Source organism: Pimephales promelas, chromosome 13 (genome assembly GCF_988280905.1).
Source record: "Pimephales promelas chromosome 13, fPimPro1.hap1.1, whole genome shotgun sequence".
Lineage (NCBI taxonomy): Eukaryota > Metazoa > Chordata > Actinopteri > Cypriniformes > Leuciscidae > Pimephales > Pimephales promelas.
The window spans coordinates 2,033,427-2,057,295 of NC_142781.1; the positions used below are offsets into that span (position 1 = coordinate 2,033,427).

General features: G+C 41.4%; 1 protein-coding gene across 23 annotated transcripts in view; it reads left to right on the forward strand.

Annotated features, from left to right (window-relative positions):
- The window catches only part of epb41l2 (erythrocyte membrane protein band 4.1 like 2), a 105,314-nt gene that overhangs the window by 75,764 nt on the left and 5,681 nt on the right, over window positions 1-23,869 (forward strand). For 2 of the 23 annotated variants that reach the window (XM_039664239.2, XM_039664244.2), the window contains exons 13-22: window positions 5,961-6,064; window positions 11,854-11,928; window positions 12,047-12,085; window positions 12,762-12,821; window positions 16,139-16,297; window positions 17,179-17,271; window positions 19,946-19,999; window positions 22,393-22,935; window positions 23,425-23,553; window positions 23,711-23,809. In XM_039664239.2, coding sequence (XP_039520173.2) covers window positions 5,961-6,064; window positions 11,854-11,928; window positions 12,047-12,085; window positions 12,762-12,821; window positions 16,139-16,297; window positions 17,179-17,271; window positions 19,946-19,999; window positions 22,393-22,935; window positions 23,425-23,553; window positions 23,711-23,809 — 1,355 coding nt within the window. The remainder of the gene's footprint in view (window positions 1-5,960; window positions 6,065-11,853; window positions 11,929-12,046; window positions 12,086-12,761; window positions 12,822-16,138; window positions 16,298-17,178; window positions 17,272-19,945; window positions 20,000-22,392; window positions 22,936-23,424; window positions 23,554-23,710; window positions 23,810-23,869) is intronic. The other 21 variants (XM_039664258.2, XM_039664240.2, XM_039664243.2 and 18 more) reach the window with 21 other exon arrangements.

Below are 23,869 nucleotides of genomic sequence, written 5' to 3' on the forward strand. Positions count from 1 at the left end.
TGTTGGCAACACTCGTTGAGTTGGTCACGACACATACATTGCTTGAATAACAATTAAAAGAACATCCACATCAGTTCTCTGAACTCAAATAAGCATGACAACATTTGTGACTATCATGTCCAGTTTCAAATAAATAAATAAAATATCGGCTGATATATCGGAATATCGGATTTTTAACCCAAAAATATTAGTATCGGTATCGGCCTTCAAAATCCTTTATCGGTCGGGCTCTAGTCTAAATTCATTATTAAATGAAAACCTGTGGTATTTATGGCTCATATGTTGAGTGACGTTCACACTAGCTGGGTTTCCATCCGCACGGGAACACATCTGCTGACATCCGTTTGCAGCTTCAGCTCGACTCGTTCATTGAGGAATCCACGGGAGTGACGGCGCTCCTCGAAGTGAGCAGTGATGCAGTGAATTAAGACACAGGTGTATGCTGGTGTATAACAAACACTGTGTGTTTCATCAACATCACTGCTTTGCAGTCTGAACGTCAGATGAATTAGCTGGAGGTCAGCAGGCCAGTAAATCACTGCACGTGTGTGTTCATTCTCTCCATATCAGTGAACACGGGTGTGTTTTTCTGCGGTGTGTCCGTCACTGTGGTTCTGCTTTCCAGATATGTTTTCCACTGAGCGGCGGTCTTGTGTTGTATTGTTGTGGATGGATTCAGCCACATTGTCCCAGCTCTCTGCACAGACACAGGAAATGAGGAACATCTGTTTCCTGTCTGTGGAGCGAGCAGGAGAGATGAGCAGCTCAGTGTGTGTGTGTGTGTGCGGGAGGAAATGAGGTTTTATGGGCAGAGAGCTCTGATACTGCACAGCGTCAGGCTGCTGGTCAAGCTCATATCACTGCAGATGTCACATCATATTTTTAATTTAAGAAAATATGAGCTTACACTTTAGACCTTCTGGGCTGTGTTTTTGGGGCAATGATTAATCGCATTCGAAATAAAAGTTTGTGTTTACATAATATGTGTGTGTCAGAGATGTTCACAAGTCATTTTTTGGAAGTCCAAGTCAAATCTCGAGTCGTTGAGGGGCAAGCTCAAGTCAAGTCTCAAGTCTTAAATTATTAGGCATTGCCTAATTAAATATGTGCGAATTTGCATATATTTAAAAAAAAATAGAAATCTGAGTAGCCTATTAGATAAAGCCAGGTTTAAGATATTTGTTTCATTGTGTTCACATACAGTAATAGATGGGGGGAAATAGATATTTATGGATATCTACTTTTGTTATCCTGTAATCAGATAGCCTTAAATAGATTTTCGCCATATTTTTAGTAAAACAATGTTGTATAAATCAAGCTAGGAATAATATATTTACAAATCCATCTGTAATAGTCTTCATAATGAAACTAGGTACAAGCCTGGACAGTTTGGTGTATTAGGTTTGGTATATCGGTGCTACTGAAGTGGAGATTTCAGACTTGGAGTTTGAGAGAAAAGTCATTTGAGAAAACGCAAAACGGGATCTAAAGATTTCCATCAGGCCAATGAGATTGCTCATTTAGAGTTAAATCCCCCCTTTTACTTTCGCGATTGGTTGGAAATGACCATATTTGGATCCGACAACATTGAACTAGAGAGAGAGAGAGAGCTTTCTAACGTTGTCTGTGATGACGGTGCAGATCGGGATGATTTACAATGCCAACTTTTGTTGAATTTATGAGAAATCTACAGACGCAAAGTCCATGGAGACGATTGGATTGTTTTCCCCCGCTGTGGGCGTGGCCTAAATACGCTCTGTCTCATGCACAGTATGACAAAGGGCGGGGGACATGCAGCTTATCATACGCTTCCCCAACGTATGCGCCAATAAAAGAAAATAGAAATACATTCAAATGAATTTAGATTTAAAAAGCAATAATTGCATGAAAACAGATCGCTGACAAGTCTTTTGGGTCGAGTCACGAGTTAAGTCTGAAGTCAGCGTTTGTGTGACTCGAGTCCCCATCTCTGGTGTGTGTATATACATATATATATATATATACATATTACATTTTTCTATGTAATATAAATGTATACATGCATGTGTGTGTATTTATACAGTATATACAAAAGATTTATACAAACTTTTATTTTGGATGCGATTAATCGTTGCCCAGCACAAATTGTTTGTTGCATTCGTCTTCGTCAAAAAAAAAAAGTACGTTCTGTCATCAATTTCTCTCCTTCTCCTCATCCCGAACCCAAAGCTTTGAATGCGGGAGCTGCTTTCCTGCGAGAGAACATCAGCTTCTTGACTGTTTAACAGTCCTCAGCGTTCACCTCGTCCAGAGGCCGGTGTGTAAACGCCCTCCGGCAGTGCATGTCTCATACGACTGGCTCTCAATAATCCATTATAACGCTCAGAACACATCATCCCTGTGCGGGACGTAAACGCATGCATGGACTCCTGTACAGTCGGTGTGAATCTGCGTTCCCAGCTCCTCTCCATTAAAATGACCCCATTTTTCCTCCTGCTGCTGGGAATCCGGCCTCTCTCAGGTTTAGTAGCGCTGCGGTCGCCCCCTGGTGGACACGTGCGGCGCTGCCAGTGCCCCAGATCTGCTGCCGTCTCTGAGCGGTCACGGACACACATGATGACGTGCACGTCCCAGCAGCACTGGCCACATTAGCCCACTTTCCCACAGCTCAAAGCAGGTCATGCTGATGTGCTGTCGCTTTCATTATCCACCTCTTCCCGATGGAGAGCAGCGCCGCTGAGACCTGCGTAATCTTTCCGTGATTTACTCTGTTTTCAGGAGTGTGGAGCACACTCCCATTGGAACGCTTGCATGAGCCAGGTTTGCTTTGGATTGGTGTCTTTGGGTGTAAATGACACTTGACCTCAGGGGTTTTAGGGCCCCAGCTGAGGATGCGTTTGAAAGTTCTGCTTACACAGTATGCTAGCATTTCCTATCTGCGTACCATCATGTTTAGTTGTATATGAAACTGTGTTAGAAGCATCTAAAAATGAGTGACCCCCAACTCTTATCATTTTAAAGCCATGAAACGAAAGTTGCAAAAAGTGCCCTGATTCAGATGGTCCTGAAGCTGCAAGAACTAGGGCTGTCGCAGTAACCACAATATTGTAGTACCGCGCTCCTGGCAGGTCAACCGCAGAGGATTGCACGTAACCGCAGCAACCGCGATATTCACGGTTTTTTTTTTTTTATAAGGCTATACTTTTCTTGTTTTGAACTTCATGCATGTGTATTGAATGTTAAACAAGTTCATAATGATAACAAGACTTTATCTTAAGTTTATTTTGGTGATGTGTAGCCTACGGGTTTCACACAGACAGTGAATGAGAGAGATCGGCAGAGCGCGTGCGATTACCTGCGTCTGTCTTTGAAGTCGTGAAAAGGTTGCCGTGTCAAAGGAAAGCGAAATATTTGTCGTATCATCATTTTAACGTTCACGTCACGGGTATTTTCCACAAATGCGCGTCAGCAGCAGCGCTGGTCAGCATCCCACAGCGCGAGGAAGCCGCGGGGAAATAAAATCACAGTCACGCATTGAATCAATGCCACATTGGTCTCTAATAAGTGACGCATCAGCTTCCGCGTTACCCATGCGACGCATTGCTGATCAGCTGAGCCTTGAAAAGTGGAACTCAAAGTTAAAAATAATTAACATCTTGTTTCATTACATCTCTTTTAACGAATCAGCTTCTTTGAACGTGTTCGTTGAATGAACGGTTCAAAGTCCGTTGTCATAACAATACAATATGCGCGCTGAGTGAAAGCCTTTCAATCATGCTTTCAATGCGCATATAGACACTGTTTAGTTTCGGTTATTGGTTAAATTACCTCATTTTTGTCCACATTGTAAACTTTATTTATATAGCAACAAATACTTATAAATTAAATAAATAAATAAATGGCGGTAATACCGCATATCGCGCTATTGAGCCACTCAACATTACCGCAAGGGAAATTCCATAACCGCGACAGCCCTAGCAAGAACACACTAATGCCTGGTTCAGATTACACGATTTTGGCACGATCCGTTTGACGTAGGGTGTCGTGGGGATTCGTCGGCGTCGGGACGCAAGATTCGATCGTATAATCTCGTATAGTGTGTCATAGTGGGCGACAACATACGTCTGCGATGCTACATGGCATCACAACAAAAAGACTAGCATTTTTAACGGTCGTCCACGACGGTTCCGTCACATATGTGAGGTTGACCAATAGGAGCACAGAAAAATGGCGAAACGAAAGAGACGATGGTGCTAACGTTAAAACTAAAAGTAAAAATATATAAGAAAACAATGGAACGTTTCCATTGTCAGGGTTTTTTTTTGTTTGTTTGTTTGTTTGTTTTTCTGAACACAGGACAGCCAATACAACACTCACCGCTTCATCCATTGTTTGTTTACGTTCGTTTCTGGGAGTCACTCGCTACTAGTTTCGCCTTCTCGATGACATCACATGCTCCAGTAAAGACGGCATGCGATGACTGGTCAGGAAGCATTGTGTAATCTGACATGTCTTGTCCACGACACGACAAGGTTTTAAGGAGTCAAAGTCTCAGATTTATGAGGCAAATTTATTTATTTATATAACCAGGATCACAACAGTTCAGTGTTATCAAATAATATTTATTATTTATGTTTCTGATATTTAAATACACTGTAGATTACGTAAAGAAATAGGTACAATGTACCATACAAATTCGAAGGATTTTTTTTCTGTCGGGTATTTGTCTTTAAAGTTGTACGTCCTGTTCTAGCTGAAGTGTTCATGAATTTGCTTTTAATAAATATGAATATGAAATATGTATGAATTTGAATAAACCTGGTGTTTAATGAAAGACATTAATGTTTAGGCATACAGTGGAGTCCAAAAGTCTGAGACCACCAAGTGTTTCTACTGCAGATTCTTATTAATTGAATAAATTGTAGTAGTTGAAGACACTTAATATAAAATGAGAAACGTATCAAGCGAAACGATCGCTCATTTAAAAAAAAAAAAAACGTTTTATAAGCTCAAATGGTCGCCTTGCTCTGTTCTGTGATGTGCGTTCGTGACCCTGTTCGAACTCTTTTATTTAAATGAACGAAAATTTATCAAAATTAACAAATCTTTTTTTGTGTCATTCAATGAACAAAATGAACAAGTTGACTCGGGAAAAGATTCATTCATTTTGATGAACGAGTTCGAACAGGAGAGTCACGAACGAGCATCACAGAACAGAGCAAGGCGACCATTTGAGCTTAAAACGTTTTTTTTTTTTTTAAATGAGCGATCGTTTCGCTTGATAAGTTTTGCTGAATATTGTATTCAATGCAGTTATTGTGTACATGATTTTGGATTGTACTATAATTACACTGTTGACCCTTCCTTTACTCTTTAACCCACCCTTACACCTACCCATCCCACCAAGCCTGACCCATCTTACCCGTATACACCTCCATAGCAGCAACACAAGTGTTTCACAATACAACATCAAAAGTATATTCTACCTGACAATTGCTCATTTTTAACCTTGGTGCCTAGACTAGTTAAAGACAGCCAATATAACATGTGACCCAGCATTTATCAGAACAACAATTGACCTTATGCACAGATGCACTACTTCCTGAACTTAAGCCAGCTCTTTGTTTCCTGTCTGCCATTATTGGCCAAACTTGATTAATTCAGGTGTGTCTGATTATTTTTGCCGTGACTACTGAGGTCAGACACACCTGGATTAATCAATCTGGCCAATAATGACAGACAGGAAACAAGAAGCTGGCTTAAGTTCAGGAAGTAGTGCAGCTGTGCATAAGGTCAATTTGAGGGAAAAGTTTAATTTGAGGCATTTGGAAATAGAGCACAGTCTCCTTTAATTTCCAGGTTTGAAAAGTAAGTCTCAGATTCCCTGTGTGGTCTCAGACACCGCGGTTTAGAAATATGAACATATGTGTGTATTGCATAAGGTGGGTAAAGATCTGAACTGCGTGTGTGTGTGTCGGCAGCTCCTATGGTGAACGTGAGCGATTACAGTCACGCTGTGGACTCCGCCCTGACCGCCGGCGCTGGGGAGAACGGACCGGCCCTTGAGCTCAACTCTGACTCGAAGGTGAGAAACACCTCTTTATGATCTTCATCACAGGACGTGGAACAATACCACCTGCTTATCATGTTTTCACACTCGTACTTCAACGACGAGTGTTTTATGAAAAGACCTGTTGGTATCCCCCTTCCCCATTGATTTCATATTTGGTTCTAGTTTGATTTGATTGGTTTTAACCCTTGAATCATGCTAGTTAAATATTGCTACACTTGGTTTGGAAACACACACATGCCTCAGTCCAGTTCTTGAGCAACACCCGAAGGGACCTCCATCCCCAGCTGACCCGACTGTCTGCCTCCCAGACGTGACATTTCCCTGTCCATCAAAGGCCTGCATTCATGCGGTCCGCGAGCCCTGAAGGAGCGCTGGCATTCCTGCCGTAACCTACAGCTCTTACATGAAGGGAGTCTTTCACAGACAGCCTACACCAACACCAATGGAGGATGGAAGTGCTTTGAGAACTTCATCCTGTCTGTCTAACTGCCCACAAACCATCTTTGTGACAATAACCGAGTTATCTAGCCAGATATCGCCTGTTTCCATGGCGAAACGCATTCCCCGTCCCGTCACTGGCCTGTTCATCATAATGACGGAGGACCACCCCTGATTGAGTCCCGACAGATTCCTCTGTGTTTTTCTCAGGGTGTTTTCACACTCGGTCTGAACCAGAGTTCGCTCTCTGCCCTCTCCTCTTGATCACGCCGTCCACGGCAATGACTTATTGGGTTCCACAACCAAAACTCGCATCTGTCTGCCACGGATGTATAGCAAGAGATGCAGAGAATAAGCACTTTCTACTTACCTTAGGAAATCACATAATCATATTTATGTCATGCATTATTTCTGCATTCACCTCTTCAAAGTGTGCTGGAGTCCGTATGAACCAGACCCAAATGGACTCGAATGTGGTTCTCAACGTAAAGAATCGAATTCTGACAATAACCTCCCAGAATTCCCTAAAGCCATTGACTTTACAACCAAACACTTGTGGCAAAATATGCATCAAATGCTCAATAATGGCCGTTGTTTGGAGACAATTTATATAGCGCTTTATATAATATAGAAACATTCAAACTAACTTCACATTAAAGGAGAACTCTGGCGCAAAATGAACCTTTGGTCTAATTACGCATTGTTACCTAGTCAACCGTTATCTAAGATTTGTTTTCATGATTGCCGAATGTAAATAGTTTTATCTCTTAAAACAGTATAACACTAGTATAACTAGTATATAGGGCATAGAGTAATGACAAATAAAAATCGCTTGTTATTACCACTAACAAGGCTCAAAATAGCCCCACAGTAACACGACAGCATAATAAGGGTCCCTACATTCAAACCGAAGCATTGAGAACTTTGTCAGTGTCCATAAAGTTTAATAAGAAGATATTTTATACACACAGTCAACTTCGCGAATACAGGAAGAAGCCATCTTTGAAAAATAGTCTCTACCAGTCGATCTAAGAACGCCGATCCAAGTGCGCTGGTGAGATGTGAATAAGGTGATAATGTGAGCGCGAACAGTAGTCTAAATGTACATATTGAAGAGAAGAAAACGGTTTGTGTTTGTGTTTCTTCCGGAAACATTGGACCATATGAGATTCTGCACAGTTCAGCGCTCTTGGATCGGCGTTCGTAGATCGACTGGTAGAGACTATTTTTCAAAGATGGCTTTTTCCTGTATTCGCGAAGTTGACTGTGTGTATAAAATATCTTCTTATTAAACTGTTTGGACACTGACAAAGTTCTCAATGCTTCGGTTTGAATGTAGGGACCCTTATTATGCTGTCGTGTTGGTGTGGGGCTATTTTGAGCCTTGTTAGTGGTAATAACAAGCGATTTTTATTTGTCATTACTCTATGCCCTATATACTAGCATTATACTAGCGTTATACTGTTTTTAGAGATAAAACTATTTACATTCGGCAATCCTGAAAACAAATCTCAGATAACGGTTGACTAGGTAACAATGTGTAGTTAGACCAAAGGTTCATTTTGCGCCGGAGTTCTCCTTTAATTAACAGAAAAAATATCAATGTTGATTTAGTTTACTACCAGTGCAAAGTGCATCAATTATGATACAAGTACAGCTCTACAGAAGTCAGTTCAGTGATTCAGTTCAGTTAAACAAACATTGGTGCCTCTATCCACCTCAGTTCAGTTCACATTTTGTCATCTGATGGTGGCAGTGCAGCTAAATCGATAATAACCTGAATATTAACTGTTAAACTAAAACAATACACCATAAATAGTCAATAACTTTCTCAAGTTAGCCCCTGGATTGCTTTTAGACCAAAAGGCCGTGGCCGAGAGTCTGATCACTAGTGCGTGCGCACAGAACCAGTTTCATGCTGAAGAGGATGAGTGGTGAAATCAAGCGAACTCCTCAGCCTGGTGTGAAAACGCCCTCCTCTCTTCCCCTGAGCTTCTGCCCCAACTCTGCCAGCTTTAGTTGTGATGTCGTCTAAAGCCCCGTTCACACTACACGCGACTTTGACTGTATCGCTGCAGGTCGCCAGTGGCTGCGCTGGAGGGCGTTCTCCACTACTGGTTGCCTAGTAATGTTTGTGAGTGACATTCACGGATGTTACTCTATGTTAGACAACAAATGCGTTTTATTGCCGCTACAAACAAATATTTTGTATGGAAAAGTCTAAATATAAATGGAATCGGTACATAAAATGCATAATATTAAAGTCCCTGTAAAGGCAATTCTGCAAAAAAGTTCTAAACACATTATAAATGTTACATATGTATTGCTAAAACATATTACAAAGACTGTGAACTGTGAAGTACTGAAATGTGCAGTTAGACCGTTAAACAGTTTTTCACCATTGCAATTTTACGGATTGTTTGGGCGGGACTAAAACAGGGCTCGATGGTGCACTGGAGCCCATGAGCTCCTGGACACGCCCCTATTTGATGACGAGTCTGATCTCTCCCCTAACACACAATAACACTCCCCGAGCACATTCGCATTCACCGCTCAATCGCGACGCGAGTGACTGTCAGTACAACTACAGCTGAGCCTACAGTTTTCTAGCTAGCTATGCCTTCGACACGGACGTGCATAGGCTGCCTGGATGCAATCATGTACAAAACAGATCGGTATCTTCATTTAAATTCCCTAAAAACGATCACATCAAGAAGAGGTTTTTAGAGAGCCAACCTTGATGAAGAGCTGAGGATCACCGCCAACACCCGCCTCTGCAGTGATCATTTTACACAGGATAGTTTAATAAACTTTCCTCAGAGGCAACTGGGATTCACTGATAATCCGCTGTTACTGGTGAACGGGGCCGAAACGACTATCTCCCGCCTCAGCGTTCATCCTCCCGTCTCGAAAGCAGTTTCACCTAATATCACCGTCGACAGCTTTCCCGCTAGTGGGCGTGGTTTCAGCGCAGCCCCAGCTTGTGAGAACAGAGATTTTGATGGCTTATTTTATGTACTTGCCGGCTTTTTTTATCATTCAAATTTGGCTGGGTGGCTAATAACACATTTATCTGTGGTGTGACAAACTCAGAACACATACTTAATTTTGACTTTACAGGGACTTTAAAGATGAACGAGAAACAGTGAGTGCTCTTTACCATCGCGCCAATTTAACTGCAGCAAACTGGGCAAATACCAGTCTATCTGGGTTCCCGAAACCATTCAGTCACGGAGTCAGTACGGTGAACACCACTGTATGTACACGGAGATATATCATGAATTATAGGACAGTTTCTGACTGTCACTCACTGAAGAGTGACGCGCTCCACTGACTTCACTCCTATTGGTTGTCGCTCACGAAAATCGCCCTTCATTTGCATAAAGTTAAACATTTCTCAACTTCGTCGCGTCGCTGGACACGCCCCACCGGTCGCTGTCGCCGGAAGTCGCCCGCTCACCATTGATAATGAATGGTATCGCGTCGCGTGTAGTGTGAACGGTGCTTAATGCTTGCCCACCCTCACACACACACACACACACCCCAAGTCTCTCCTAACGTGTCATCCCTCACACCCAGTCACTGCTGACCTGACCTCGACTCGGCTCACTGACTAATGTTGTGTTTCTCTCTCCCTTTCTCTTTTCCTGCGCATTCCTCCATGTGTTCTTGCTCTCTTTTTCACCACGCACATTCCTGTTTCGTGTACCCACGCAGTCTCTCTTCATGTTCCCATTCTCCCCGTCCTCCTCCACCCTCTCCTCACTCCCCCCCACACTCGACACCATCTCCGAGCTGGACGTGCTATCCGACATCTCCGAGGACGAGCCCGACCTTCACCCCGAGCCGGACCCTGACCCTTTGACCTGGGTGCCCGAAGGCCCCTCCTTAGACGGAGAAGCCGCTTCATCTAAAGCCCTGTCGCCCTCGCCCGCGGAGTGTGTCTCGGGGCCCGAGGACCCCCCGGCCCGGCTGTGTGTGTCCCTGCTCCGGCTCTGTGAGGGTCTTCCCGAGGACCTGCCCCTCTCGTCCCCTTCCCTCGTGCCCTCCTTCCTCCTCATCTTCGCAGTCTTCCTCTCCGCCTGCCAGTCGCTGGTGCTGTCTCTGCTGCTGGCGCTGCCTCTGGCCATGTCCCTCTGCTACCTGGAGCCCAAAGCGCTGGCTCACTTCAGGCCGGCGGGGGTCATGGCCGAGACCACCTCATCAGAGGAAAAGCAGTGTGACCCCGCCGCCTAAACTGACCCTAACCTCCCCCGTTCCCTTCATCATGTCTGCCCTCCTCCTGAAATGCTACCGTGTGCATTTTGTTGCTGTTTCCCCCCGTCCTGTAGCTCTTATCTCTGTCCCGCTGTCCTGAAATCCGTATGAACCAGACCCGAATGTGGTCCCCGACCTAAAGAATCGAATCCTGACGACTTAAGACCTCTCAGAATTCCCTAAAGCCATTGATTTTGCTACCGAACCTTGACAGATCGGCACTTGAGGCACATGTCTGCCCACCTCTAAAATGCTAGCGTGTGCATTTCGTTGCAGTTTGCCACCGCCTCCTCCTTCCCCCATCCTGTAGCTCTTATCTCTGTCCCGCTGTCCTGAAATCTGTATGAACCAGACCCAAATGGACTCGAATGTGGTCCCCGACCTAAAGAATCGAATCCTGACGACTTAAGACCTCTCAGAATTCCCTAAAGCCATTGATTTTGCTACCAAACTTTGACAGATCGGCACTTGTCTGCCCACCTCTAAAATGCTAGCGTGTGCATTTTGTTGCAGTTTGCCACCGCCTCCTCCTTTCCCCGTCCTGTAGCTCTTATCTCTGTCCTGCTCTCCCTTTAGATACTTAATTTCCTCATCTTGCTTGCCTACTTACAAAAATACTAGGGGAAAATGGTCCAACGCCTCAGCAAGCGGCCATTTTGATGTGCAAATTTTGGTAAAAAACTCAATTTCGCTTGGGTGCCACTTTTTTTTGGACTCAGCACCCTTGAAATATGTAAGGTAGACCGTTCCCAACTTCTGTTTAGTCTATTAGTCAACAATCTGTCTAGTCTATTAGTGTAAGATGCCGAATGTGTTCCTGCTCGCAGCTTTCAGCCACTTTCCAGTTTATTAGACCTGAAACCCAATCACTGGACCAGCTCGAATCTTATACTTACCTTCAGATTTATACGCATTCGGATCGATTTCCCTCTCTTCTTAGATGAGAATTCATCATATCCCTTCAAGTGTTTTATAAGGTTAAGAAAAAGTCGGAAGATCAGAAAAGCATCGCTCCCAATGACGTCACACACCTTGATTGGGGATTCAGGCCTTCCCATCATCCATTTCACCTTTCCGACAATTTTGTCCATTATTCCACCAATTAGAGTCCACAGGTGGAGGTCGTGGAGAAGCCAGACACGGACGTGGCCACATCAGTCACCTATGAATCGGCCATTGAGGTCTGCTAACCTTCCCAGCATGCATCTGTTATGATATTCATTTAATTAGCGCACCATCCAAAGGTATTGTAGTACATGTTTTGAACTAATCTCCATCTTTTATCTCTGATGGCACTAGCGGACGGATAAAGGTGGCACTGGCGCTCCTGAGAGAAAGGTCTTTCACTTTTGAGATGCAGATTGTTGTAATCCACCATCTTATTTTATGTCCAAATGAAAGTGATGGGGTTCTTGCATCAGGGTTTGTTTGATGTGAAATCTTTGCTATGCTATTGGTTGATTCCTTTTATTATTGCTTTTGTTCCGGTTTGTCTGTGCTTTTTCGATTGCAAATGAGGCACAAATCACGTGAGCTCTCTCGAGTGATCAAAAGGCCATAGATTTGCTGATTGATTGGCTAAGGAGTGCTTGTCTGACTTATAATCATAATCAAATGCTGATTTTCCTGTTTGTTGGTTACTCCAATGAACCCTGATACAGATCAACATGCAGGAAATCTGAAGTGTCGTACATGAACCAAAGTGGATCAAGAAAGTCTGAGAGCACATTGAGGATCTGAGATTCAAGATCCAATTTAAACCTGGCTGCTCTTTTCAATTACACATTTCCCTCAAATCGATATGCTGATAATGTAATTTGTAATAAAAACTGTATTCAATGATAAAAAATGCCCATGAGAAGCATTTTCACCAGTGCTCTCAGACTTCTGGAGCCTTCTGTACATGTACTTGTCCATCACAGATCATTTTCTGATTTGAGCCCGTTGAGACTCCAGTTCATTGCCATCTGTCCTTTTCCGTTTGTTGAAATGTGTTCTCATTTTTAATCCACAGAGCAAGTTGAGAGTGCAGGGGGAAAATATATATGTCAGACATAGCAATTTAATGTTGGAGGTTCGTATGTGATCAACTTTTTTTTGAAAAAAGAAAACAAAAGAAAGAGCAAAAGCATAATGGATGGTGGACCTGTGTCCCCTCTCTGGCTACTGTCCTGGGCTGCCTCTCACTCTTCCTCTCTCAGGCTTTGTGTGCATGCATTAGTGTGTGTGTGTGTACACCCGTGCATGGGCTGCATGTCTGCAGGTGGACTGAATGTACGTGATGCGAGGTGATTGTAACTTTGTGTAAATGTTTTGGCAATGGTTTTTTCATAACAACACTAATAGTATTTCCCTAACCAGACAGGTTGCTTTCTGCTTTGGTTGTGGTGATTGTTTACATTTGACCTTATAACTAAATGAAGTTACTCATCCTGGGGTGACCCTGTCAGTGCTAAAGACACCCGACTCATGAACACATTTGTGGCATAAAAGTTTAAATCTGAAATCATTGTCTAGTGCTAGATGAAATGGCTAATGGCACAATTCCACACTGTGAAAGTACCCATCATTTTCTCTGGAGTACGAGTAAGTGTTTACGCATCATGGCACACTTCAGCTTTAATGGAAGTGACTGCTCACGGTGGATCTGGTTGTGTGTCTTTGGCATTGAGGCAGTGAATCACTTCACCGCTCCAGTCCTCAGTATTTTAGTCCTACCTCACTGCTCCACTGACCTCTGACCTCTCACCTGACCCTCGTTATATGACCATTTAATCCATCAGTGGGATTAACAGGGTCCTTCAAATGTTATTGATATTATTCAGACTTCGTGCTGTTACTAGACAGCTTATTCGTTTGGGTGTTAATGTAAATGAGTTGGTGTGGTGTAGATGTACAGTTCTGATTTAACCCCTTACCTCTCACCCACCTTTTTGATAATTGACATTAAAATGCACTATACAAACTTAAATGGTTGTAATTCAAGAATGCATTGGAATATTTACCCAAGTTGGGTCTTGTTTTAAAGAAAACAATCAGCAGATTATTACTGAAGCGAAAGCATTTAAAAAAAAATTAAAGTATGAAAAAGTTAAGGAAGTTATAATTTGCAGTAAATCAAATGTCATTTATTAATATATTTTTTTTTATATAAATTAAATATTTTACTATTACTATAAAATGAAAGCTATATATCTAACCAAGTTGTGTTCCAAATTTAAAGTTGAATTTACAAATTTTGAAGTTCCGATGAGATTTTGTTTAGGCGTTATACCAAAAATAGCCACCGGGTGCCATTTAATTCCATTGAATTTAATAGTATGCATTCTGCCATAACAAATTAATACATTTCTATCCAAATATCATTTCTGTCACTAAATATGGAACCTTGAGACTCAGACCTTACTGACAATATGTGTTTTGTCAAGATTAGAAAAGGTTTTGATAATAAATTATGAAAGATGATGCCCAAAACGGGAGAGGCCTAATAAAAAAATACCGTTTCTATGGTAACAGAACATCCAATTTCAAAACGGTTTTCACAGGATGAATTCTGAGTTCGTAAGCTTTCAAATGATACCTAATTTATGATAACTACTAAAATATGTGATATAATAATAATAATAAAAAAATGATATTTATATATATATATAATATATTATACATTTAGAGGACATCTTACCTTACTGTTTAAAACATAATTTTATCTTTTTTTTTGTATTGAAAAATATTAATTATGTTTTATAATGAACTTTTAGCACTAAAAACCAAAGTTTCAATTATTAAAAGTGTGTGCGTCGACTTTTTGTGACAAAGGTCAGAAACTCCTGTAATGACGTTGATTTTTTTTTTTTTTTTTTTTTTGAGGCGCACTCTTGTCATAAATTCATATATTACTGTTTATTCATAATTTGTAAGAAAGAAACAGAACTAAAATATCTATTTAGGAGTCTTAGACCTTTCCAACGATATATAGTTTGTCATGACTAGATTAGGATTTAATAGTAATATAGTGAATTAAATTTAGTGACAGTTAAGGGGTTAAGCTAGTTTTTGTGAAATATGAAAATACATATTTTCAATGTATAACATGTAAAGGCCTGAACTCCAAACGATCTTGGTTTTAGCCAGATTTCATTAGAAATTATGCAACACCCGTTCAAACTGAAGAATTAATGGGTGTGGTGAAATTTTAAATGAAATCTGGCTAAAACAAAGTTTGTTTGCGTGATTTTGAATTTGCCAAGATTCGTTCACACCTGTTCCTTTTTGGGATTTCACTTGATAGGCCTTCACAGTCTGTACTTCTGTCCCTCACGACCTCAATTTTCAAATGAAATATTCCATATAAATAACTTTTTGTTATTGTTCTAATGGTTCGTTGTTAACCCTCTGGGGTTGTTCAGCCCAAATGGACCCGAAGAATTTAATTAAAAAAAATTTAAAAAATCACAGCTTCCTCGGAATGGTCCGAAATTTGGTGACTTTGTTGGTATTTGGTATTTGAACACCCAAAAAATTTGGGGACAGGATGTGAATAGTCTAAGTGGTTGTAAAAAAAAAAGTCACACTTGGGGTGTTCAATGAATGGGAAATTGGCAAAAATGTGAAAATACTGAGTTTTTTTGTGCGTACAATCTACAAATCAGCCACGATCTTGAAAAAAAGCACACAACAGTGAAGGGGTGAATCAATAAAACATCAAGAGTGCAAAACAGACACATCCAGACACACACACACACTTCTATACACAAACGCACCAAAAAAATCAGATTATACGTGTTTTGCATTTTTTTGTCCACCAGATGGCATCCATCTCATTTCAAAAATTGCTTTTATGAGGCCTAGGCTTGACTCTAAAATGAAATACAGCTTTAAAAAAAAAAATAATATATTTTTTTAAATATTTTTTATTATGTTCAATGGGGGGAAATTGTCATAATTATTTGCATTAATACTAATTATAATTTTTTTTTTTTTTCTCAACTCCAAAAAAAAAAAATATTATAAAAAAATGAGTAAAAAAAAAAAAATTTCATGATTTTTTTTTTTTTTTTTTTTTAAATATGAATCCCAGCCTTTGGGTCCATTTGGACCCGAACACCCCGAGTGTGACTCTGAAACAAACAACCCCAGAGGGTTAAATATGTTCCAAATGTACTGTCTACATGGCCATCAGCCAATCAGCCATCATGAGTGCCATGAAGTACACTAGCAGACTTGTAAAGTAGAGCTGTGTGCTATCGGGTGTTTGGCCGGAGCTCAGGACTCGGGCGAGCAGTGAGGTCGGACTGCTAACGGGTTCAGGTCTCTCCATGACTAATGTGCTGGTTGTTGGTTGTCCCTTTGTCCTCCCTTGCCTGCCTCTCCCTGGTGCGATGGGCCCTTCAGGACTTGGATAAGACCCAGGAGGATGTATTGAAGCATCAGGCTAGCATTAGCGAGCTAAAGCGCAGTTTTATGGAGGCTACGCCCGAGCCCAGGCCCAGTCAGTGGGACAAACGCCTGACGGGCAGCCCTGCCACCACCCTGCGCTTGCAGGCTCAAGGGGTACGTGTGCTTGTGCTCGGGCTCAAGACGCCGGCATGCCCTCGCTGTCCTCCTCCTCCTCCTCCGCTGGGTTACTGTGGCCGCTTTCTGTTGTGCGGTGGGACAGTTGGGAACGCACTCGCAATAGGTGTTCATTTTTATCTCATTAAATTGTCGTTTCCATGATGCATCGATTACTAATCCTGCCAATCCACGCTTAAAAAAAAAAAACATGCGGTACTGACGTGACTGGAAGTGCCCTAATGAAATCATCCCGCAGTCTCGCACTCCTGACGTCACAGTGTAGATTTAAAAGCCCTCCTCGTAATCCCAACTGTCTCGCGCACACACTCCTCCTGTCCTCTACACTGGCCAATGGCAGCGCAGCTCTCATCTGATCGGGCATCACTGTTGCTCATGGCTCTTTTCTTCACCGCTGCTCGTGTGTGTGTGTGTGTTTTCCTCATTGCGACTGAACTCTTGTGTTTTCTAGCAGAAAGCTTCTCTCACTGTTTAGGTTTGCTGATCTCAGTTGCCGTTTTCAATCACGTTGTGTTTCTTTCAGCTGCACACATGCTCCTTCTGTATTTTTTATCATGCTTTTATCAGTCAATGTAAATGATGAGCTCCTGCCTAAGACTTCTGACATGCGTGTTTTATTTGCACCCGTTTGACTTTCTTGATGCCGTCACCTCTGGTTCAGAAACGCTCTGTCTGTTCATTTTGAAATGCTTTTTCTGTGTGTGTGTGTGTGTGTGTGTGTGTGTGTGTGTGTGCGCATGTTAGTAGCTGTTCTAGTCACTGAAGTGCTTTTGTGTTTCTCTCTCTTGTTTCTTCTGTGTCTGTTCTGTCCTCACACCCTCTCGTTTCGCTCCTGGTGTGTGTGTTCGTGACGCCTGTAGAGTTTGGAAGAGGAGCTCACCTCTCTCTTTCTGAGTAAGGCGTGCTTCTCGGGCCTGGCAGGCTCCTGCAGTACCACTGCTGCTCCAGCAGAGGCCAGTAGAGTCTCGGCATTCACGACCCCGCTTCTCTCTCAAACATAACCCAGTGCATGCTCAGATCTGGCAGATCCATCCAGTCCTTGCGCTGCTAATAATGTTTAGTGGTTTTGTTTACTCAACTAAAAAAACGGCATAAGCTAAAAGATTGATTTCTTGGGATTTAAAAATTGATTGTACTTGTCTATCTAATTCTAATTCTTGATTCTTGGTTTCAATATCAAAGCAGAAATCAATGTGCAATCAAATAAACATATATATATATATACACATTTATATATATATATTTATATTTATATATATATATATATATATATATATAGATATATATTAGGGCTGTGAAACGATTAATCGCATCTAAAATAAAAGTTTGTGTTTACATAATATATGTGTGTGTAGTGTGTATAATTATTTTGTATATATAAATACACACATATGCATGTATATATTTAAGAAAAATGTGTTATTAATATATTAAATATTAATGTATAATATTAATTTTGTATAAATATATATATAAAGTATATACATGCAAAAATTTCTTAAATGTTTACATGCATGTGTGTGTATTTATATATATACAAAATAATTATACACACTACACACATTATGTAAACTCAAACTTTTATTTAAAACTTTTTTATTTTTGATGCGATTAATCGTTTCCTAGTCCATATATATATATATATATATATATATTACTGCTGTCAAAATTAAAGCGTTAGCGCATAAGATTAATTTTTCACTTTGATGCATTAACAATATTTATCGCGAGTAATGCATTATCTGTTTTTCCCGTAATACTTTGTCTAGCATTACATTTATATGATCATGCTTTTATTCAAGCAAATATTTTTAATGATTCAAGTGAGATAAGACAGACACACACACACAGTTATGCGCACAGAAAGTTGCTTTGGACAAAGCTTGCATGGATAAAAACACAAAATTATGTCAAATATCCGTTTCGTCGAGTACCTTTGCAAGCACACTCTTAAATGAGTTACATGAAGTCTTAAGTGACCGTGAAGAGTAAAGTGACAGCAGCCTAATAAACCTGCTCTCTGTCATTAATGTTAATCAAAGAAGAAAAGACAGAATACTGTAAACTGTGTTTATTTCTTAGACAGCAGTTACAGGTTAAATAAGCATTTAGAAATGCAAAACAAAAGTAATTAAATGTACAATAAAACCATAAAAATTAAAACATGTCATTATGCCATTAAATGCCATATACTGTATATACATATTACTGTTCAAGTGATTAAGGGACAGTGTTGGGTAAGTTACTCTAAAAAAGTAATTAATTACTAGTTACGAATTACCTCTTCAACAGTGTAATTAGATCACTGTACTAATTACTCTCTCTAAAAAGTGTTTAATTACTTTTAATTACTAATTACTTTCAAAATCCCATTTCAATCTCAACCAGCTGAATAATACAAGGATAGACATGAATCTGTTTTAATTCTTTCAAATAAATACTATAAAATTGCATGAATTATCCTTAAACTGACCAAGGTGGAGAAGGTTATTATAAAAACATACTTTTTAGCATCAGACAAACCCCACTATTGTTTTATGTCTGATCTCATGACATTTCACACTTTATTCATACATATTTTACAATAATTCATACGAATTTGTACGAGTGCGGTCGTAATATTTAGACACCTCATAAAATGCATACGAATCGCTGTGAGATCGGATTGATCCATACACAGTATTTACCTCAATTACATCAGAAGTAACTGCAATTAAATTACAGTAATCCCTTACTTTACATTTTCAAGGGAAAAGTAGTTAAATTACAGTAACTAATTACTTAGTAATTAGTTACACCCAACACTGTTAAGGGATAATGTACATCCAGCCTGTTGTTATCGCTTAATACACAGTACATAATTACACAGCTACTTCCCACATGAATAAATAATTAGGCATGAAATATTGATCTGAGTTGAAATTTTTGATCAGCTCTTTAAACGCAAAGCGGCTAGTTTAAACTAGACCGACATTAGTCATAACACTTAACACAGCATTTCACTGCATCATTATGGAGATAAGAGATATTCATTTCAGATTAAACTGTTTTAAAATCATACCGGTTTGTATTTTATAATCCAACAGTCACAAAATGGCGGCAGCTGTGTTTATGAAACGAGAGAGCGAGTCTGCGATGATTAAATATCTACACACAAATTGCGAGTTTGAATATTTTATTACCTCACCAAACGCAAAACTTCCCAGCAATCCTAAATCACCGACTTCAGTTACAGTGATGCGGATGAGCCCGTGTTATCAGTTCATAATCGGTGCGATTGACCAATGTGAAGCCAGTGTAATAAGATCAGTAACACACATTATCAGTGTAGCGTCCGAGTTCATGTGCGTGAGAGCAGATCTAGGGGTCATTTCACTGCCAGACTGCTCATCAGCTTCCACTCATTCTCACCTCTGCCGTCGTGTGTGTGTGTGTGTGTGTGTGTACATGATCTAACCGCTGTCCTGTCCACCTTCCCGAACCCGCTCCCACTCAGACCCTGTTTACACCTGCTGTCTCGGAGAGAGCTCTTGAGATCGGACCGCCGTGAGTGGCAGGTGTCAGCAGTTCCTCAGACAGCGAGTGTGTGTGTGTGTTTGAGTGACTGTGTCCTATGGTTGCCTTCAGGTTCCTCAGAAAAGCCCTCCTCATCCCGAGAGCGACAGCAGAGACGCCAGCAAGGTCCTCGCTCAGCCACCTAACATCACCTGAGCAAACACACACCTAACACACACACACACACACATCTCATCCCTTTTCCATTGCAGACATCACGCCTCCACCCTCAGAGATCATCATCATCATCATCTGTCTGTCCAGCCATGCTCTCTTCATCTTCAGCTTGACTGTCTCTGTTCTCCTTATGTTGCTTGTTTGATTATATATGTGTGGTGTTGCAGTGTTTATGGACCTTAGTTGGAGCGGATGCCATGTTTGATTCGCTGTGAGCGATGGACGATGTACAGTGTGCTCAGTACAATATGTAAACACCCTAACTGAGGGACTATAGTGTGTGTGTAATCCAGTTACACTGGACCCTTTCACAGACCGAAGACATGAGTTATTAACATCATACATCTAGAGATATTTAAACACTATAGTCTGTTTTAATAGCTCTGCTTAACATGACAGTACACTCAGAGTTTCTAACACAGGTCCGTAACGTAATCAATCTCGAGTTTGATTCAAAATATGGGGTTTTATATTTGGAAATGATATTTGCTGTCGTCTCCCATATGAGCTTAACTGTAGGCGCGTTTCCATTACAGATTTGCGCAAAACTTTTGCGATATTTTCCAAATGTCGATAAAAAACTATTGCGAAATGACGGAGTTTCCATTAACCGATGTTATGCGACTAAAACGTCTTTTTTTCCTCTCGCGATAAGTCATTCCAAAAATCATGGCAACAGACTTTGGTAGGTTTATAACCTATTTCACAGCCATGCACCGCACTCGACATTATTATTATTAATGGAAGGAGACGTGGTGTGTTATCCAAGCATTAATGGCAGGGAAAGACACAGAGTTCCTGGTGTTTCTCCCTTATTTCTGCTTCCATGTCTTGATGGCATTTCTTTGAGGTTTAGAGAGGCTATTCCTGTAATTATTGTTTCTTTTTTTCTTTTTTTAAATTAATTTAATAAAGAACTCTGTCTCGTATTATGTCCAAACGGTCGTTGCAAAACGAAAAATGAACGGTTGTTGTATTTTTAAAACGCAAAGTTGAACACCAACATTTTAGTTTGACCACACCAGTAGCTGTGTTATATACATCTCAACGGATTTTCATGTTTGTTTGACTTTTTGCCCCCTTTAAAACATTTAAAATATTCACAAATTAATATGGGAAAAAATGTAGATTTTACTGGTTTTCTAAGGCCAAATTAGAACATGGATATTTCTGATATTTTTCCAGCAGTGCTGTTGGCTATAGGTGAGTTATTATAAATGCGTCTGAAAAAATAACGAGCTAAAAACATAATATCCGGATGCAGCTTTAGAGAGAACGGCACCTTTCATACGGATTACATAATCAGAAGGTATTAGTTTACGATTCAAATTTGTTCGTTTTAAAGTGGACATTTAAAGCTTTAGTCTATAAAGGCTATTGGTTCAGTTCTCGCGCTCCAGTTCACCAAGATCATAAAGCGCGCCTGCTTTTTAATGTTAGCCTATTTTACAAAAGCACAACGTTTGCTTGTTATTGTGACATTACGCAAATAAAAGTAGTTGCGAATAATATATTATTATTTTCTGTATAACCAGAAATGATAGAGTATTTTAAGTTGTTTCCACTGTTGATGGGAAAATGAAAGTGTTCACGGCGCGCCCGCGTCTGTCTGCCATCCAGTGCTCCAAACTCCACACACACTCTTGGATATTGGTCAAAATCGAGTGTTTATTTGTGATAATCTTAGCCCTATTATTATTATTGTCCAACCTGTACTATGAATGAGATGTGACGAATTGCTTTGTTCTTTTTTGGATAAAAGCGTCTTCTATATGTAGCCTAATAAATGTTATAATAGGCTAATAATGATGATAATTATTATATTTGCGGACACGGACCTAAAACACACTCCGTCTTCTAAGTCAGGTGACCGTAAATGCACAAAATCCGTTTCCATTGCAGTTTTGCGAAAAAAATCCTTTTTCGAATTGCCTGAAAAACCTCCTCATGCGAGCGTAAACACTTTTTTGCCATAAACGGGAGTTTTTGCGAAATTGACGTGTTTCCTTTGAACGTATTTTCATTTCGCAATTTCAATTTGTGCAAATTGAAGGGTAATGGAAACGCAGCTTGTGACGAACCCCGCAAATGTGAAAGGTCTGTTGTTCTTCTTTTGTGTATCAGTCGAGGAAAAGTAGGATTAAGATTTTATTATTATTCATCGTTTTGCTGATTCTCAAGCGATTAAACGCGTCTCCACACACTGTACATCGAAATGGCATTGACTTTAAACTAAGGTCTGCAGGAAGTTTGTTTCCTTCAGTTTTTTTTTCTGTGGTCATCGTTTGTTTTTTGCTTTTCTCTCCATCCCTCGTGTGTGTCTGTGTCGTTGTCTGGTGTAGAGCACAGAGGTCAAACCTGAAGTGAACGGCCAGCCAGAGTTCGTAGAGGTCATGGAAGAGACCGTCGTCATCGAGGAGGTCATCAAAGCCAAGCCCAGAAGCCCCGCCCCCGAGACCCCGGTTACCATGGAGACGGAGGTCAAGGAGGACAGGAGTTTATCCTCGGACAGCGAGAGCGAAGAAGAGGCGGAGTATCACGCTCAGACACCCAGCGCGAGCATCTCCGTTCAGCAGATCGCGGAAGAGCCTGAGGAAGAACAGGAGGCGGAGCTTATACAGCAAGCCCCGCCCTCTGCGGTAGAGTCGCAGCCAATCACAGAAGCAGAACCAGCTGACTCCGCCCCTAGTGCAATGGAAGAGCAAGCAACCGCACAACCTGAAGAGGAAGAGCGTACGGACAAGGACGACGCTCGCAATGGCCACGCCCCCGCTGACGAAGCCCCGCCCCCTCTCAGAGCCGTGGAGGAGGAGCCTCCCGTCGTCAACGGCAGCGTCTCTCGCGTGGAGGCGGAGCTCCTGCCGCAGGTTATCTGTTGCTCGGAGGTAATTGACGTCGTGAGCTAGCGGAGCCGCTTTCCCGCTCTTCTCCTCTTCCGTTTCCCACTCCTCCTCGTCCTGGAGGAAGATCCCGCTCCGTTAAGGAAGAGAAGCAGTATAAATCAGAGTGGTTCAGTCCGCTTTAACGTCAGTCATCCCATCCTCTCGCCTTTAAGTTGATTTATATTCCATCCTACTCTACCACACACACACACACACACACACACACTTATATGTTGTGTGCTGCATGTCGCATGTTTCATACTTGATATTGTAATGGTAAGTTAGCTTGCGTAACTGATTTGATCACATTGATTGGCGCCATGTTGAGATCTCGTGTTTTGCATGTGTGTGATGTTACTGCCAAAGATCACTGAAACCAAAACCGCACCCATGTCCCGTCACACGGCTTATAGACCAAAGACGTGTAGTGTGTCGTGACGTCAGAGCGGTGTGTGTGTGTGTTCCTCGCTCACGGCCTCTGTCTCTCTGTAGCCTCCTGTGGTGAAGACTGAGATGGTCACGATTTCAGACACGTTCGCTGCTCAGAAGACGGAGATCTCCACGAAGGAGGTGCCCATCGTGCACACGGAGACCAAGACCATCACGTACGAGGCCGCGCAGGTCAGAGACGGTCACATGATCCCCGTATTAGAACGCATTTGAAATGACCCAACCCATGTGTTTATTGTCTTATTGAAACAATGAATCCAAAGTGGAGCTTTTGAAGCGATGAGGTTTGAGAGTTTTGTTGAGTGCTGAATGTGTGTGTGATTGACAGTTGGATGGTAATGGAGACGGGGAGCCGGGAGTGCTTATGACAGCTCAAACCATCACCTCTGAGTCACTCTGCACCACCACCACCACACACATCACCAAGGTAACACACACACATCACCACATGGTTAAAAAACCAATGTATGTGTTGAACCGTGGGCTA